General features: G+C 32.8%; 1 protein-coding gene across 1 annotated transcript; it reads right to left on the minus strand.

Moving 5' to 3' along the window:
* Positions 1-876: 876 nt before the first annotated feature.
* Positions 877-17,796, minus strand: LOC109073485 (F-box and WD repeat domain-containing 11-A-like). The gene is made up of 14 exons (XM_042737914.1): positions 17,640-17,796; positions 14,365-14,469; positions 12,597-12,665; positions 10,967-11,200; positions 9,631-9,812; positions 8,296-8,386; positions 8,032-8,169; positions 7,826-7,944; positions 5,483-5,732; positions 5,284-5,393; positions 3,920-4,039; positions 3,707-3,785; positions 2,212-2,376; positions 877-1,016 (listed from the first exon to the last, which is right to left on the minus strand). The coding sequence occupies exons 1-13, from the start codon at positions 17,676-17,678 to the stop codon at positions 2,215-2,217; spliced, it is 1,698 nt and encodes a 565-aa protein (XP_042593848.1). The 5' UTR covers positions 17,679-17,796; the 3' UTR covers positions 877-1,016; positions 2,212-2,214.
* Between the last annotated feature and the right edge of the window lie 502 nt (positions 17,797-18,298).

The raw sequence follows: 18,298 nt of genomic DNA on the forward strand, positions 1-18,298 counted from the left end.
AATAGTATATGAGAAGCTCGTACAAATGACGATAGTCTCCGGTCACACGTCTGCCGATAGTCTCCTTCACACTTCTGTGACTTTAAAACATGTGTTATCATTTGGGTAGCTGCTATAAACATGTCATTATTTTATTGATCTGTTAAGGTGGTTTGTATGGTTATTTTCATTCATTCTTTTTGCCTGATCTGAAGGTGATATGAAAGAGATGAGAATGGGCGGAAAACGCAACTGCATTTGAACTACAAGAAATGTGTGCACTTGTGTAAAGCATGTTTCAGGTCAAGTACTTTATTCACAATATTTGTCTGCTTAAATGATTAAATTTAAAACATACAACAATCTGACAAGACAATTTTGTTTACAACTAGAACAGCCCTCGATGAGCAAGCCAAGGCAGCCGAGAAATCCAAACCAGAACAATTGAGTGACAAGGGCACATACAATGACCTAGCTGCTGCACGCCGTCATCCTGAACAATACGCCGGGTGTCCTGGTCTGCAAGAGACGCAGAGTGTGCATGGAAAGCCAAGCGGCGGCAGACGTTCCATGAGCGAGAAGGTTTGCTGCTAGTTCAGACGTCCTTTCTCGTCGCACAGCAGTCCGCAATCTTTTGTTTTGTTTCAGATTTTTTTTGAGTCTCATTTACCGTCACTTCATACGTTATTCCTTTCTCTCGGAATGCAGTCTTCAGTGTTTCATTTGTGTGTATTTGCTTTTGTTAGTGCAGATTTCCAGGTTATCTGAGCAGCAGTGATAGTACAGATACGCTTTGAAGCTGTTGAATGTCTGTGTGTTTGATTGTGCTTGTCTTTTCCCCACTGGATAAAGCAGAACAGTGCTGAAACCCAGTGGTGTGTGTTTGGCAAAGCATGAATCTGTGTATGTTTTTCTGTAAGTTTATAGTCAGACAGAGAAAAAGAGGCGGATCCTTAGGCACCATTCTGTGACGGACATGGCCAACAACCAATCAGCTCTCAGCTCTCCCAGGACACACTGGCACATAGAAGAGGCACCTGAACAGATGAGACAGAAAATCATTCAATCAATATTTAAAAGAATGAAAAATAAATTGCAACTATAATACCCACTACAATATGAACGTGGAAAAACACCTCAGTTTTTGTATTTAATATTTATTGTTTTAAAATAACAATATAATGACTATAATATGGATGTAAACTAAATAGAATTACAGACAAAAGCACTTTAAACAAATTTTCTAAACACTGAAAAATAAACTGCATCACATAGCAACCGCTACAATACGAACAAAAAAGAAACAAAATTATAGAGAAGAGTATTTAAAGAACAAATAAATGAAAAAGTAACCTGTATAATATGAAGAGTATTTAAATAAGAATAAAAAGAAAACAAATTTATGAAAATATTTTATTTAATTGTTTTAAGGTTTCAACATTTTATTAAGGTTTAAATGTGATAAAATTTTGAAAAGTATTTTATTTTATTGTTTTGATGTTTATATATATAATAAATATATTCAATATTATATTTTTTAAAATAGATTAAAATTAATCAGAACTATTGAGATATTAAATGAACAAATAAATAAATAAAACAACAGAAATTATTTAATGAACAAATGAATGAAAACAAATACTACCAATGAAAAATATTTTAATATTTTATGGTTTTAACATAAATAATACAAATATAAAATAATAACAAATAAAATACAAAGACAACTATAATAAACACTAGAAAACTGAATAGAATTTTAGACAAAAAATAAATAAATAAATGTATTTTCAAAACTAGGAAAAATACATTGTTAATATAATAACCATTACAATATGAACAGAAATTCAACAACTAAAGTAAAGTATTTAATGAATAAATCAGACATTAAACTAATAAATAGATAAATAAAACTACCAATGAAAAATATGTATTTATTTAATATTTTATGGTTTTAACATTAATATTCTAAATATAATTAATACATTACAAACTATAATAAACACTACTGTATTAATGAGAGCTAAACAGAATGAAAGACTTTAAATAAATACATGCTAGATGGTCAGACTTAGGATTTTGGACTATCAGTGCTTTTTTTTTTCACTCAGGGCTTTCTGACAAACATGTAAAACCACCAAACACAGTTAAAGCTAGACTAAACCTAACACTATCATACATAGTGAAATACAGATCTGGCGAATGACTGAAAACTCTGGGCTGTGTGTGTACCTGCTATCTGGAGACGTATGTATATGTCCGTGAGGGCGATCGCCTCTCCGGCTGCCCATTGGTGGAGACGTTCAGGAAGTCCCATATAAGGATCGTGTCGTCATGGGAACTGCTAATAATCTGGAACTCATCAAACTGCAGTCGGAACACACGCCCAGAATGCTCCTGCGAGATGTTACCATGACAACACACACTACACTTAAAGGAACATGAAAACATACAGTAACGCAGATGCAAGCACTGCAGAGGTCTGTCAGAAACGGGGAGTATGGTGTTGAGGAGTAAACCCAGCAACACTACTGACCTACCCACATGTTTCTGCAGTGTATTAATTGCTCAGCTGCTGAAATAATGATTCAGTTAACGTATATGGAAATGTATGCAAAACAAAATTCATGATTCTCAAATCAGCAGTCACCAAGTGCTGGGGAAACCACTTTGAAGCTTGTTCATCAAACTGCAGGCTACTAGAAATACTAGCATTAAAAGCACAGGGAGTTAAAGAAATACAGTGATGACCCAACTGTTTGTTGAATCAATTCTTTAAAAATAAATAAATAAATAAAATTGATTCACTAAAATAATTGGATTTCCAAACTGATTCCCTAAAAGAATGTGATTCCCAGCTATACTATTAAACAAACTTTGAAACAAAACGATTCATTAAAAGAATTGGATTTCCAAACTGATTCCCTAAAAGAATCAGAATTCCTAGCTTTCCTATTAAACAAACTTTGAAAATAAAATGTTTCATTAAAAGAACTGAATTCCCAAACTGATTCATTAAAATAATTAGATTCTTTCCAAACTGATTCCCTAAAAGAATGTGATTCCCGATTCTTTAAAAGAATGTGATTCCCAGCTATACTATTAAACAACTATTTACTATATACACTATTTGTTTAAGAGTACAGCTAGGAATCTCATTTTTTTACTGAATCAAGTTAGGAATCCAATTCTTTTAGTGAATCAATTTGTTTCTAGGTTTGTTTAATAGTATAGCTGGCAATCACATTCTTTTAGTCAATCAGTTTGGGAATCTAATTATTTTAATGAATCCTTTTGTTCCAAAGTTTGTTTATTAGTAAAGCTAGGAATCAGATTCTTTTAGTGAAGCAGTTGTTTCAGTGAACCATTCCAACAAAAACTGATTAACTAATTCATTTTATTTAGGCTGCCACTAAGTTCCCATATGTCCCTGTGATTTCGTTACTATTATTTCTAGTAGCCTGTGGCTTGGCAAACTGGCTTTAAAGTAGTACTCGGTGACTGCTTATTTAAAAAGTATGAATTATATTTAACATATTCCCAAATAGGTTAACTTAATGATTATTTCAAACTTACTGAGGTAACTAGCAGAAAAAATAAACTTGTAGTGACATCTTGTGGTTGATAAGTTTTATCATAGGTGAATGTAACAACAACTAAAATATTAATAGTACTATTAAAAAAAATTACAAAACATAAATATGAAGATGGCATTATTCAGACGCACCACGAGTGTACGCAGACATAACGTGCTGGCAGGGGCCCGAGGATCCAGAGCTGCCTGTAAATCCCAAACTTTAATTTTCCTGCAGAGGAAGAGCGAGAATGAGAGAGTGAGTTATGGCTGCACGATATTAACCCGTTTGACAGATGAACGGCCTGTCAGTAACAGATGGTGCTGTGACTGAGTGTGTGTGTGTGTGTGTGTGTGTTTATTCACCCATCATATGCTCCACTCACGATCCTCTTGTTGTCGAATCTGATGCAGCGCACAAGCTCCTCATGACCCTCCAGCACACGCAGACAAGCACCACACTCAATGTCCCACAGTCTGAACACACACACACACACGTATGTTAAAGATTTGAGAGATTTTATAGAGCATTCATAGATATTTTAATTATCATCATTTACTCATACCAAACCTGCATGACTTTCTTTCTTTAGTGGAAAACTAAAAATTTGAGAGGTTTTATAGAGCATTTAAAGGGTTAGTCCACCTAGAAATTTAAATTCTGTCATCATTTACTTATTCCAAACCAGCATGACTTTTTCCTTCTGTGGAAAACAAAAAATTGAGACTGCAGTATGAGGGGTCATGGACAAAATAAAATCATCATAAAAATTCATAATAGAAGTCTACACAACTCATACACTATATTTCAAGTGTTTTGAATGCTTACGATAGTTTTGTGTGAGGAAAAGATTTCAATTTAAGCAATATTTATTGAAATTTACTGAAAAACGGGAAGGTTCTATGTTTTCTAAGTAATTAATACTGTCTATCATAAATGCTTTTATGATGCTTTTCTGAGCATAAAACTCATCAGTTCCTATAAAAGGTACTTATGTATCTCCTTATACATGAATTCTTACAAATACAGTACTCTTCAAGAGTTTTGGGTCACCAAGAATTTTAAATTAATGAAAATTTTATTCAGGAAAGATGTATTAAATTGATAAAAGTTACTAAACACCTTTACAATGTTTCAAAAGATTTCTATTTTAAAGAAATGCTGTTCTTTTGAACTTTCTATTCATCAAATAATCCTGAAAAAAAAGGGAAGCTGTTCTCAACACTGATAACAATGAGAAATGTTTGAGCAGCAAATCATCTTATTAGAATGATTTCAGAAAGATCACGTGACCCTGAACACTGCAGTAGGATGTAGTATAATGCTAAAAATTCAGCTTTGCATCAAATAAATAAATTCGATTTTAAAATATATTCACACAGAAAACATTTCTTTTAAATGAGTAGAGATTTCTTTAAAAACAAAATCTTAATTTCATAAACCATTTAAATGGAAGTGTATGCCAATGAAAAATTTACCAAATTAAATGTTAAATATATTATTCACATTAAAAATGAGTATTTTTTTCAAATTAATTGTTAAATTTATTATTTAAATTTAAATTTTTTTTTTTTTTTTGTTATTGTGTAATGATAAAGAAATGATTACTGTTTTACTGCATTTATCTATTAATGAATAAAAAATATTTAAAAAATGAATAAATAAACCCAATATAATAATTAAATAAGATTTTGTAATTATTATTATATTAGTTTATTAATTGATGAATTAATAAGAGGACCCGCTGACCACGAGTCTGTCTCTGTACTGAAGGCAAGCGATGCCGCGCTTGTGACCGTTAAGCGTCCGTACAAACTCACACGTGCTTGTGCTCCACACCTGCAAACATTCGAAATGTCTTTCATCTTCATCATCATCACACTACAGCTGCCAATCACCCATCACTAAAGCCCCGCCCACCCGCTCACTTTTATGGTTCTGTCTCCAGACGCAGACACAATGTATTTGTCATCAAAGTCCACCACGTTGACGGCGGCGCGGTGACCCACGAGCACGCGGCGCAGGCTGATGTCGGTCGCAGACGCCATGTCCCACACCGCGATGGAGCGATCTTTCGAACACGTCACCATGAGACCGTTCCAGAAGCGCAGGTGCAGAACTGCCTCGTTGTGATGGATCAGAGTGTTGAGAACCTCACCAGAAACAACATCCCACACCCTGAGACAGACAGACAGAGAAACATATCGCAGATTAGGACACATTATGAAGGGAACACGAGTACAACTACTGTAAGGGAGGATATTATGGTTAACTAAAACTAACACTAAAACCATTACAAAACAACATTTTGTTACTTGAAATAAAAATGTCAAAAGAAATTGATTAAAATTAATAAAATAAAAATAATTATCTAGTTTAACTTGATGTACTGAAATAACTCAAACTGAAATAAGAACATAAATAATAAATAGTTTAATTAAAATTATTTATAAAAATAATATATAAAATTTAAAAAAATATATTGAAAAATTTTTTATGTAATTTATAAAATTTAATTAAGATTATTTATTTGATGTATATAGACATATTTATATATATATATATATATATATATAATATATATATATATATATTCAATAGGTATGAACACAAAAATGTGCACTAAATGTGCACTGATAACTGAAATTTCTGTCTGTTTCTAATGTTTACAATTAAAATATTTAATATTTAATATTGTTTGAATTCAGTATGATTTTTCTATAAAAGTTTTTGATATGTGTGATTTTTTTTTGTTTATTTTTTTTTTCTTTATACAGTAAAAACTGTAATATTGTGAAATATTACAATTTTAAATAACTGTTCTATTGGAATATTTTGTAAAATGTAATTTATTCCTGTGATTGGGAAAACTGTATCTTTAGCATTATTACAGTGTCACATGATCCTTCAAAAAGGATGCGCTCAGGAAACATTTCTGATTAATTATCAATGTTTTTTTTTTTTTACATTAATAAAATGTTTTGACACTTTTGATCAATTTAATGCATCCTTTTAACTTTTTTTTGGCACAAAATTTCCTTAAAACAAAACGGTTTGAAGAAATAATAGATTCCTATACTATTCTTTCAACAATTCAAGTACTGAATATCTCCTGTAATAACTGCTACGCTCTTTTGGCAAAGCTGTTATTAAAACAAACTAAGTTAGAGGCAAAGCTCTAGTGGCATAAATGAACAAGCGCAGCAGGTGCAAAACACGGATGGACGGTAAATTACATGTGAACGACCTCACCAGCAGCTGAAACATCCTGCTCCAGCTGAACTCGGCCAACTGATGTGTTAATGCTCTGTAAACACCATCACATTACAAAGCCGCTTCCCTCTCCAGGTGTTAAAAGTCCGGCCGTTTGCGCTTCCACTCGGAGTGACGCAAACCTGATTTATGCAGCTGTACAGCTGGTTCCCGCAAACTCTCACAGGTGAGAGAAACACACACATACTCGCACTGGAAAAGGTGACAGAGCTCCGGCTGGAGCTTTAAATGCTTCTAGGGAAGTGAGGTCATTGTTTCCAGGGAGATTCTTCAGCTGGAGGCAGTATGTATGTGAAACACTTAAAACTAATTATCATATTTTTATTTTCCGGCTTAAGGACTCCCATACTTTTAGACTTCTATAGCTGTTCAGGACTACTGGATAAAGATTTTTAGAAAGCATTTTAAAAAGATGAATGTGAAAATTAGAAAAATGTGTACGGATTAAAGAATTATCTAATGCTCAGATCAAAAATGTTTTAGCTAAATTTCAAAATGTGTTGTTATTATAGAATTTTTTTTTGCTAAGTTTAAATATGTTTTAGATTTTTTTTAATATTAAAAAATGTTTTTTTATAGATTTTTATTTCAGTTAATAAGGAATTTTTTTAATAAATTGTTTTAGTTTAACTACAATAACCCTGCATGAACCCTTACAGTAGTACCAGAAATCCTTCCAAAATCATTATAATATGCTGATTTGTTGCTCAATAAACATTTATAATTATTATAAATGTTAATATTTTTATAAAAACCATGTTACATTTTATTTTTCAGGATTCTATGATGCATAGAAAGTTCAAAAGAGCAACATTCCAATCGGAAATCTTTTGTAACACTATAAATGTCTTTTATGTCACTTGTGATCAATTTAATGCATGCTTGATGAATAAATGTACTAATTTCTTTAACATAAAAATCTAACTGACCCCAAACTTTCAAACAGAAGTGTAAAATCTGTTAGCAATTATGGCACTGCAATATTAATGTGCAAGTACCTGACAGTTGAATCAGAGGAGCCTGTCACTATGACTCTGTCATCGTACTGCAGACACAGAACCGAGCCAGTGTGACCCGTCAGGATCTTCAGACACTCCAGAGACTGTTTGTCCCAGATCTGACAGAGACAGAGAGAACGTGATAATCACCACAACAGACAGATCAACAGACAGACAGACAGACAGACAGACAGAGAGACAGGTACTTTGATGGAGTTGTCTCGCAGGCCGCTGATGATCTTGTCGTCGTCGTACTGAAGGCAGTAAACACCTTTACTGTTCTCTGACCGGCACTGAATCCGCTGGAGATTGTGACGTCCACAACGCCAGTTTGCTTCAATAGTCTAAACAAACAGAATGAAGAAACAGGAGTCTGAATGAATGAAAGGGTGGATGGATGGATGAAAAGGCAATCTGATGGATGAGGTTGTAACTGGACGGACAGATTTATGGAATGAATGGACGCTCACCTCAATGTCTTGTATAATTTTGGGATAGAGTGAATGGTAGTATGAATTGGGCGGAACCTCGTTAGTTCGGTTCTTAAATAAATATTTCTCCCTGGGAACGAAAACAAGAAAACCACCAATCAGATACAAGCAAAGGATAAACAACCCAAATGTTTCTGAACTGTTTATGGTGATTGGCATGGCATGACTTTATTTAAGTTGCTGTTTAACAGTTTTACAGTTAATGTTTTTTTTATGGTTTTAGTTAACTTTGATAAATAGTCTTTTTTAAATATGTCTACGTAGTTTTTATTAAGTTTTAGTTATTTTAATACTACCTTGGCAACTAGCTGAATTAAAATAAGTTGAAATAAATATACATTTTTGTTTATTTCATTAGGTAAGGAAAAAGTTTTCATTAATGATAATAATCCTGTGTGGTAAACATGGTACAAGTAGATATTAAATTAATAAATAAATAAATAATAAGAATGCACTCCAACTTCATTACATACATGATTAATTAATATTGTTTGATATTAACACATATTTTACATACAAACACTTAAAATACTGTCAGTTTGTCGATGATCTCACAGGACTGATAGTCCTTGTGATTAATCACAATCATCACACGCAGCACTAATTATGATTCACACCAAAGCACATGGTCCTAATATTTCAGGCATGTGTTCAAATTTGCAGTCAACAAAAAAAAGAGCTTTTAAAGGCCAAATAAGAAACACTGTTCTGACTGACAGATTATATGGTATTAATAAGGAATAACTGACAAACTGTTTAATTACTGATGCACACCTCGAGCACATTTATTTTCAATTTTCAATTTATTTATTTTTTTATAATTATTACTCTGCCTATTATTATCTCTAACTAAAATGAAAACCATTAAAAACAGCTAGTTTCAAAGTAAACATTTCTTATTTTCGGTTAGCTTAAATTTAAGCACTAATATATAATATTTAAAACCATTAAAAACAGCTAGTTTCCAATTTTAGGTTTGTTTTTTTTTGTTAGCTTAAAATATATATATATATATTTTTTATTTTTTTATTTTTTTTTTTCTTTTTGTTTAACTAAAACTAAAATACAAATTGTTTAAAAAACTACACAGAAATTTTGTATGCATTTTCTGTGTATTTTAATATACACGCATATGTATATTTTAAATATTTAATTTTAAATATTTAATATACATTATTTTAATATAACATTCTTGTGGACCATATCATTTTGTACTTGTCTTTTACAACAACAATCACGAGTTTAAAAGAAGATTGCACAGTTTTACACGTTTGCTCAGAGTAACAAAGCATGAGCGTCTGTGTGTGTTTTTACCACTGGTGGCGCTCTGACAGGCCTTTCCACAGCGGGTCTGTGCGCACCATCCTCTCGATGAGCTTCTTCCAGAGCATCCCGTCTGAAATGACCCGCTGCCATTCTCGACAGACCAGCTCAGCAGAGCACAGAGAACGAGCGTCGAGAAACGAGAGGATGTTCTCCGCTATGTGATCCAGACCCTGATTCAAGAGTACAGCTGTAGAGATTCAGTGCCGAGGAGCTGGTGTCGCCTCGACGATGTGCAGCAATGGCAGAAGACACACAGGACACATATATTATCGTGTGTGTGGCGGAACGGTGAACGCCTGATGGTTATTTGTTTTTTAATATGTGCAAAATAGCAAGAGCTTTGTGAGGGCTGCATACATATGCATATATGAATATAAGCCTATAATATGCTAAAATGCCTACTTATATTACGGTTGGACGATAATGAAAAAATATAGCATTTTTGTTTTTTTATTTTGCAAGCTTTTATATAATATTATAATATATTATATATATATGTGTTAATATAATGATAAAGTTAATGGGTGGTGGTATTATATAATTCTAATATAGAACACATAATATATATAAGGTGGGACATAATCGGAATAGTACTTGGCAGACATATTATTGTGTTTCTATGTAAAGTTGCTAAAAACCCTGAATAAGCATAAAATATATATATATGATATAGCAAAAGATAAAAATTTTTTTTTTATTTGTTTGTTTATTTTATTTGGTTACAAGTATATCTAGAAAATAATCATATACAACTATATCGTATATAAATATATCCCCCCATCCTGTGTTAATGTTGTTCAAATATTTTTTACACATACACTAGCACACAAAATGTTATATGTATGTGTATACACACACTAGCATTATACATCGTTTATTTTTGCTATAAATAAAAAGCTAAAAAAAAAAAAAAAAAAAAATAAAAAATATATATTATTATTATTAATTATTATTTAGGGGTAGTACTAATAAAGAAAAAAAAATATGATTACTATTATGATATAATATAATATATATATGATATACATATAGCAATGTCTTTTTTATTTTGTGTTTGTTTTTTATTTATGTGGTTACAAGAATCATATCATATAAAAAATATAATAAAAAAAAATCACAAAAAAACTAGCATAAAAACAAACTGTGGTACATGTTGTCAGATGTGTGTGTAAGTGATGTTAGTGATATATGTGTTGTAGTAGGAGGATTTGGGCTTGAGGATAACATGTGACACACACACAGTGTGCTTACATATATACTAATCTACACATAAACACCACACACATATAGTTACGCCACACATCTCTCGGGCACAACGCGGTACCTGGCACAAAATAACGTGGATGAATAGAGAAAAAGCTCTCTGTAACATGGGTTTAAGGTATGAGTTTATATGGCCGTGCTGGTAGTGACACATGCGTGAGATCAGATGCTCCACAAACTCCACCTGATCCGATTCGGACCACTGATCAAACAGCTGGGTGCACAGATCTTTCTCCTTCTCGAAGTTCCCCTGCGACATCCTCTTCCTCGAACCTGCCACTGAACCATTCCCGAACTGAATACACAGAAAAGACATAAAATAGAAAAATAGATCAATTTAAAAAGAAGGTAGTACAGATACCACCACAATATATTTCATTTCAGCTACTTGATAACTAAAAATAAAAATAAAAAATAAAATAATAAATAACAATATAAACTACAGCCATATTTATATAACAAAAAGTTTAAAAATAGTTTACCTAAATTTTTATTTTGAGTATAGTTTATATAAAATAGTTAATTATTATATATAAACAATATAAACTACAGCCATATTTATATAGCAAAAAGTTTAAAAAAAAAATCTCAATGATACTGAAATTACACTGCTTCACACTTCAAACCAGAGTTTGATTTTATAATTGAAAAACGTATGTTTTCAGACGACGATTTAAACTTGGAAATGTTCTTCTTATGTGGTCAGTCACATATTCAACCAATATATAACATCAGGAATTAATATCAGGAAACTTGGTATGCAATGGTTTTACTGTCTTGCATTTTCCAAACAATCGATGTCATTTTAAAAAGAAATACGCAACACAACAAAACATCTTATTTACGTAAGATCAACCACTTAACCCAGCAACATGGAAGGGTCAAAGTCAACTAAAAAAAAACATGGCAGGGTCAAAGTCTAAAGTAATAATAATTATAATAAAACAAACATTAAGTGAAAAATCTTATTTTATTTCAGCTAGCTGCTTAATTTCTCATTTTAATTTAGTTTAACCTGAGTCAAAGTCAACTAAAAAAAAAATGGAGAGTGGAGTGATAGAGTGGGTAAAAATGTATGGAGAGAGAGAGAGAGAGAAAAAAAAACTACAGACATATTTTTTAAATATTAATGAAAATGATAAAAACAACACAAAAAAAAATATATAAAGATAAAAAAAATATATTTTTAAAATATTAATGAAAATGATAAAAACAACACAATTGTTAAACTTTAAATAATTTATGATTGGCTAAATTTGAAATTTATCTAAAAGTATATAATATACTTATTTAAGTACCTGAAAAATGTATTGCATACCTGTTGGTGCCACAAATGTACATAACTTTGTAGTCTTTTTGCTCCCACTCGCTGAAGTGGATCGGTGTGGTTACATTATTCTTGTAAACAGTTTCAGCATTTCAGAAATAAAAGTCTATTTTTATAAGGCACGCACATTACAGTGAAGCACAAGAGTTACCATAATTTGCTTCTCAACTGATTTCTTCTTATAAACTCGGAGGGCAATTAAATCACCACATGAGTCATGACCTTGGTGTTTGTCAAAAAACAATTCGGCTGGGAATTTTTTTGTGGTGGGAGACAAACTTTTTCCGGATATTCTGGATTCGGATGGGAATAAAATCACAGACTAGCCTCTGTAAATGTACATATATCTCTTTTCCACACACACCTTGAACACTGTTGTCTTCTTGGGTGAGACGTCACCTGTGTTATTCTGTGACTCCATCACCATCATGCTCTACAGAGAGACACACAAGAGAGAGAGACGGGTGTTAAACATGGGTCTGACTAAAAGAAAGCTAAAGAATCAGTCTGAATGGTGCATTCTGGGTAGAACATTCCAAACACGAGCAGTTTAACATGCACACAGAGACGGCAAACATAAACAAACAGATCGAGCTCTCAAAAACCTCTAATGCGATGTCTGTGAAAACAAACTTTGAATCTTCTCTCAGATCCAATGAATCTATTATAAAAAAAAATATGATGTGCGGGGGGGGGGTTGATTAAGAGTGGGAGGAGTTTCATTTATGGCTGAACTGTTGCTTTAACTGGAATCACACAAAGGGTTAAAAACACACAAGTACATGCATGTGCACCTTTGACAAAGCAAACAGTGAAACACAAAGATGAAGACAGACCGATGACACCTGATGTAAATACACACTTGTACTGTGACTTGAGTGAATTGTCTGAACATTTCTGTAGTACAACAAAATATTCACGTGAGTGTTTGTGTCTGTGAGTTTCAAACGCAGCGGGATCTTTTCTCTTCACTTTATTTTTGAGGTTTAGATGTCTTTAAATCAGCTGGTATTTTGGTGGATTTAATGGATGTATGAAGTCAGTTCTTCTCAAGTTCACAAAAACCACACCAACTAGCAACATCACCCACTAACTACACTAACCACAAACAAACAACACTGACTGACTGTCTGATTCACACATGAGCTGCCAGATGAGTTTTTTTTCAATAGAACGTCACAAAGATAATGCTGTGATTCATGAATGTTGCATTTTTTGATACCCTGAACTATTTTGTCTACACTTTCTGGTAAAAAATTGAATTAGAAACTTCGTTTTATAATTAATACTTCTCTCACTTCATCTGCATCTCAGGGTATATTTTTTTTTTTTTTTTTTTAACCGAGGTCAACGCAGTGCACTATGGGGCTGGAACCAGCACTACCAAAAATTTTAATTATTAATATTGTAAAAGCAGTAACATTGTGAAATATCATTACAATATAAACTAACTGTTTTCTATAAGAATATATTATAAAACATAATTCATTCTTGTAATCAAAGCTGAATTTTCAGCATCACTACTCCAGTCTTCAGTGTCACATGATCCTTCAGAAATCATTCTAATATGCTGATTTGACGCTCAAGAAACATTTCTGATCACCATCAATGTTGAAAACAGTCATGCTTCATATTTTTGAACAGCATTAATTTTTTTTTTTTTAATAAACGTATTTTTTATCAATTTAATGCATCCTCAGTTTCTTTAAATAAAATGGGCTGACAAATACTACCAGGGACACTTTAAGATTGAATAAATTGTTATTAAACAGTTCTGTTTAATAAACTTTTAATGTATGTGTGTTTTCTCAATGGAAAAAGTTCAGATATGAGATGGTGAGACTAAAGCAGACACAGAAAGACAAGCAGAGAGAGAGAGAGAAGATAGAGAGAGGGGGGGGACAGACAGCACTTCCTCTTCTGTTTTCTCACAAAAAAAAACAAAAAAAAAAACAGGTTAAATTATAGAGACTGAATTACAGCTCAGTAAACTTAGATATCTATGCATTTAATTCACATCTAGCCAAACACACAGACACACAACCAGTGTGTGAGACAGACAGACAGATAGACAGATAGACAGGAGGAGCGGAGAGGAGATGAGAGAAGAGGAGAGAAGAGGAGAGCAGAACCTGGTTGTGGGCCCGGGAAGACGGGAGGCTCTGCACGCATCTGAGAGCACACAGACTCTCTGCCACCGACGAACAACCCAGCCAGACAGAACGAGGCAAAGAACACTGTGTGTGAGAGAGAGAGAGCGAGAGAGAGAGAGAGAAGGGGAAACAGAATGGGAATATGCCATACGAGAGAGAGCGGTAGGCAAATCGGAGAGAGAAAAAGAAGGAAAGAGCAAACAAAGACCCACAAAAGAAAGTCAGAATGATAGTAAACCGTAAACCAAGGAGGAAAACAATGAAAGACAGAAAGAAAAGAACAAACAATAGAAAGGACAAGACAGAAAGAATGAACATATCGATGAACAGAGAGGGAATACGCAAACAGGAAAGAATAAACAGAAAGAAAGAAAGAAAGACAGAAGCATGCAAATAATGGCAGTGACGTGAGGGTTGAACAAGTGAAACAATGTGAAAAAAGAGAAAAGAGAGAAGAGTCAGTGAGGAGAGTGAGGGGAAAAAAAACTGTATTAGAGCAACAGTGAGCAACACACACACACACACACACTCCTGCAGACACTGACCAAAAACACAATTATGAGTAGGCGGAGTGGAAAAGAGGGAGTGGCCTAATAAGCTCCTACCTCTGCACTCCATTAAAAATATGAGCAAGTTAAGAGTATGGACTTTACACACTCAAGACTGTGTGTTTGTGCATGACACTCAATGAAGTCTGAAGTCACATCTAAAGATGGTCAATTATTAATTAATTTATTTATTATATTATACAATTAAATACATATTATTTTCTTTAAATTAATCTATTAATTATAAATATAAAGTATTCATAAATTATTTTGATTTATCTAATATATATTTAATTATTTATTTCAATTAATATAATTTTTTACATTTACTAAAACACAACAGAAGATATTTTGAAGAATGCTGGTAAGCACACAGTCGCGGACCCCTCTGACTTCTGAAGTATGGGAAAAATGGGGGCCAGAATCTCTTTGGTTACCCACATTCTTCAAAATATCTTCTGTTGTGTCCAGCAGAAGAAAGAAATATATACAGGTTGGAACAACTTGAAGCTGAGCAAATGGTGACAATTTTATTTGCGTGTAAACTAAATTATTTTCCATTGTATAAGACAATTCAGCCATTTCATGTTTTACTATTTTACTAGACCTCATACTAATATTAACCATTCATAAATCTGCATCCAAAACCAGTAATAAAAGAATAAACTCCAAATCCCATTCAAAACAAACCAGGCGCTGTGTCTGCAGGCAGCTGGCCTTTAACAGAGAGGCTGTTGTTAAACTCAACCTAACATGACCCCAGATGAAGACTAGCATAACCATGACAGATCCAGAGAGACTGAACTGGTTACACCCTCGTGTGCATCATTTACATAGAGATTCAACTATGCATGACTGATTAGGGCACAGATGTGTAGAAATGATAGCACATGTGACAGTTTGGTAAATGTGAATAACATACAAATGACTAATAAGTCATTTAATAGATGTTTTTATGCAAAGGGGACAGTGAACAGACTCTGTAACACATGCATGTAGAGAGTCATAATATAGCTTATAAACATGAAGACTGTGATAAATGAAGCACATAAACTGCATGAAATGATATCCAGGACATATATAAGTGGTATTAAATACATATAAGGCTGTTTACAGAGTGAATTAAAGGCATACAGGTTGTGTAAGGTAAATGAAGCACATACAGATTCTGTGTATTCAGATTCAGCAGCTATACATAGACACATATGGACTGTATGTGATGTATGAAATGCATTTGGATTGTGAGATATGAAGTGCATAGAGAGAGTGAAAAACTAAGCATATACAGATGATATGTGACACAGAGATTGCATATACACTGTTTGAAGCACATATGTGACCCTGGAGCACAAAACCGGTCATAAGTAGCACGGGAATATTTGTAGAAATAGCCAAAAAAAAAAACTTTGTATGGGTCAAAATTATTGACTTTTCTTTTATGTCAAAAATAATCAGGATATTAAGTAAAGATTATGTTCCATGAAAATATTTTGTAAATTTCCTTTAACTTAATTTTTGATAAGTAATATGCATTGCCAAAGACTTCATTTGGACGACTTCAAAGGTGATTTTCTCAATATTTAAATTTTTTGCACTATCAGATTCCAGATTTTCAAATAGTTGTATCTCGGGCAAATATCTCTCTCGCTCTCTCTCTCTCTTTTTTTTTTTTTTTTTTGTTTTGTGGTTTAGTGTTAGGTTTTTTGGTAATGTTTTTGAAAAGGTTTTGTGGTCAAGGGTCGTATAAAAAGTAAATATTTATTACTTGCATTAGATTTATAAAAAGTTTACATTTATATTAGACTGCATATGAAGCGTATATAGATTAATAAATAAAGCTCATACAGATATGAAGAGATGGTGGTTGTTTATTATATTCATACAGACAAGGCGATATATGGAACGCGCTGATAGATGGTTTATCCTATATGAAGCCATACATTGTTTAATATATATAAGCTCATTATAAGACGTATAGAATTCATTAGATTCTATGTTATACGAAGCATTACATATTGTTTATTTGAATAGCAGGGGAATATATGAAGCTAAAACAGATAAATTTAGAAAAAAGAGTATGGTGATTTATGGCGCATAGATAATGATCATATCACAATACAATTAATATATGAATCGCATATATATTAATTCGAAGCGAATATAAACTGATATTTGATGAATCTCATATTGTTTACTATATGAAGCGAATAAAGTGGACGTGATATGATGCGCCTACACATTGTTTAATATATTTTATATGTTGTTATAAGCGGATGTTGTGGAGTGATGTGGTTATTTTTTATGTATTATTTGAATAAAGTCTGTATACCTCATAGTGCATATGTATCTGATACATACAGCGCATAACGACTGTGATATATGAGGCGCGCAGTGGCGCAGCGGTGCCGCAATGACCGCTCCGATCCTCCAGCGAACACAAACCATTCCTCGACATTCACACGCGACAAACTCGTCAAATCATGAGCGAAAAATCGCTTTAACGACTAAACTAAAATCAATCATCACAGCGCAGCACGATAAAAGTCGAATGTTTCACATCGATTCGGGCCGCGGCGGCGTTTTTGTCTTCCTCCTCCTCCTCTATCCCGCGTTATACCGCATTAAGTTACTACAAATATAAACATCCGCAGCACCGCGAGCGTCACGTATTCAGACCGTGTCGAGTATGCTGCTCCGCACACGTACCATCAGCTCCAGGGTTTTGTCCTCCATGTCCGGATCCATATTATTGTTGTTCTGGTTGAATCCAATCGTGAAAATGGAAACCCGTCGGTGAACCCGAGCGAAGAGAGAAACAACAAACGCCTACAAAACATGGAGCCACACCGACATCACAGCAGAATAAGAGTCCCAGTGCACAGTGACACGAGTGAAGATGTTTTGAATTAATTAAAACGCCGATGAATTGTTTGGATAATACTCATGAAATATTTTACTTTACTTTCCATTTAAAAAAAGCGAACGAGAAATGCAAAGACTGGAAATTAGGATCAGACATGGTTACATTTTCAGTAAAAAAAAAAAAAAAAATTATATATATATATATATATATATATATATATATATATATATATATATATATATATATATATATATTTAACAATTGTACACAATCGGAAATATACCATGAGCAAAATTATAGATAGAGAACATCATAATAATAGGAAGAACAATTAACTAATAATATATTACTACTATAGTAATATATTATTTGTTTATTATAACTAGTAATAAACAAATAGTATATTACTATATTTCAATAACATTATATATTTTATTTGACATTAGTCTTCTAATTTCAGTTCCCCGAACAAATCAAATTAATACACATTCACAAATTTCAT

Source organism: Cyprinus carpio, chromosome B14, assembly GCF_018340385.1.
Source record: "Cyprinus carpio isolate SPL01 chromosome B14, ASM1834038v1, whole genome shotgun sequence".
Lineage (NCBI taxonomy): Eukaryota > Metazoa > Chordata > Actinopteri > Cypriniformes > Cyprinidae > Cyprinus > Cyprinus carpio.

Bases quoted from the DNA above. Each gene is read 5' to 3' on its own strand.
- LOC109073485 (XM_042737914.1), bottom strand. From the start codon at position 17,678: ATGGATCCGGACATGGAGGACAAAACCCTGGAGCTGATG. The intron at 12,666-14,364 runs GTTCTGCTCTCC...GTCTCTCTGTAG, and splicing joins CTTCCCGGGCCCACAACCAG to AGCATGATGGTGATGGAGTC. The intron at 3,786-3,919 runs GTGAATAAACAC...CTTCCTCTGCAG, and splicing joins GTGAGTGGAGCATATGATGG to GAAAATTAAAGTTTGGGATT.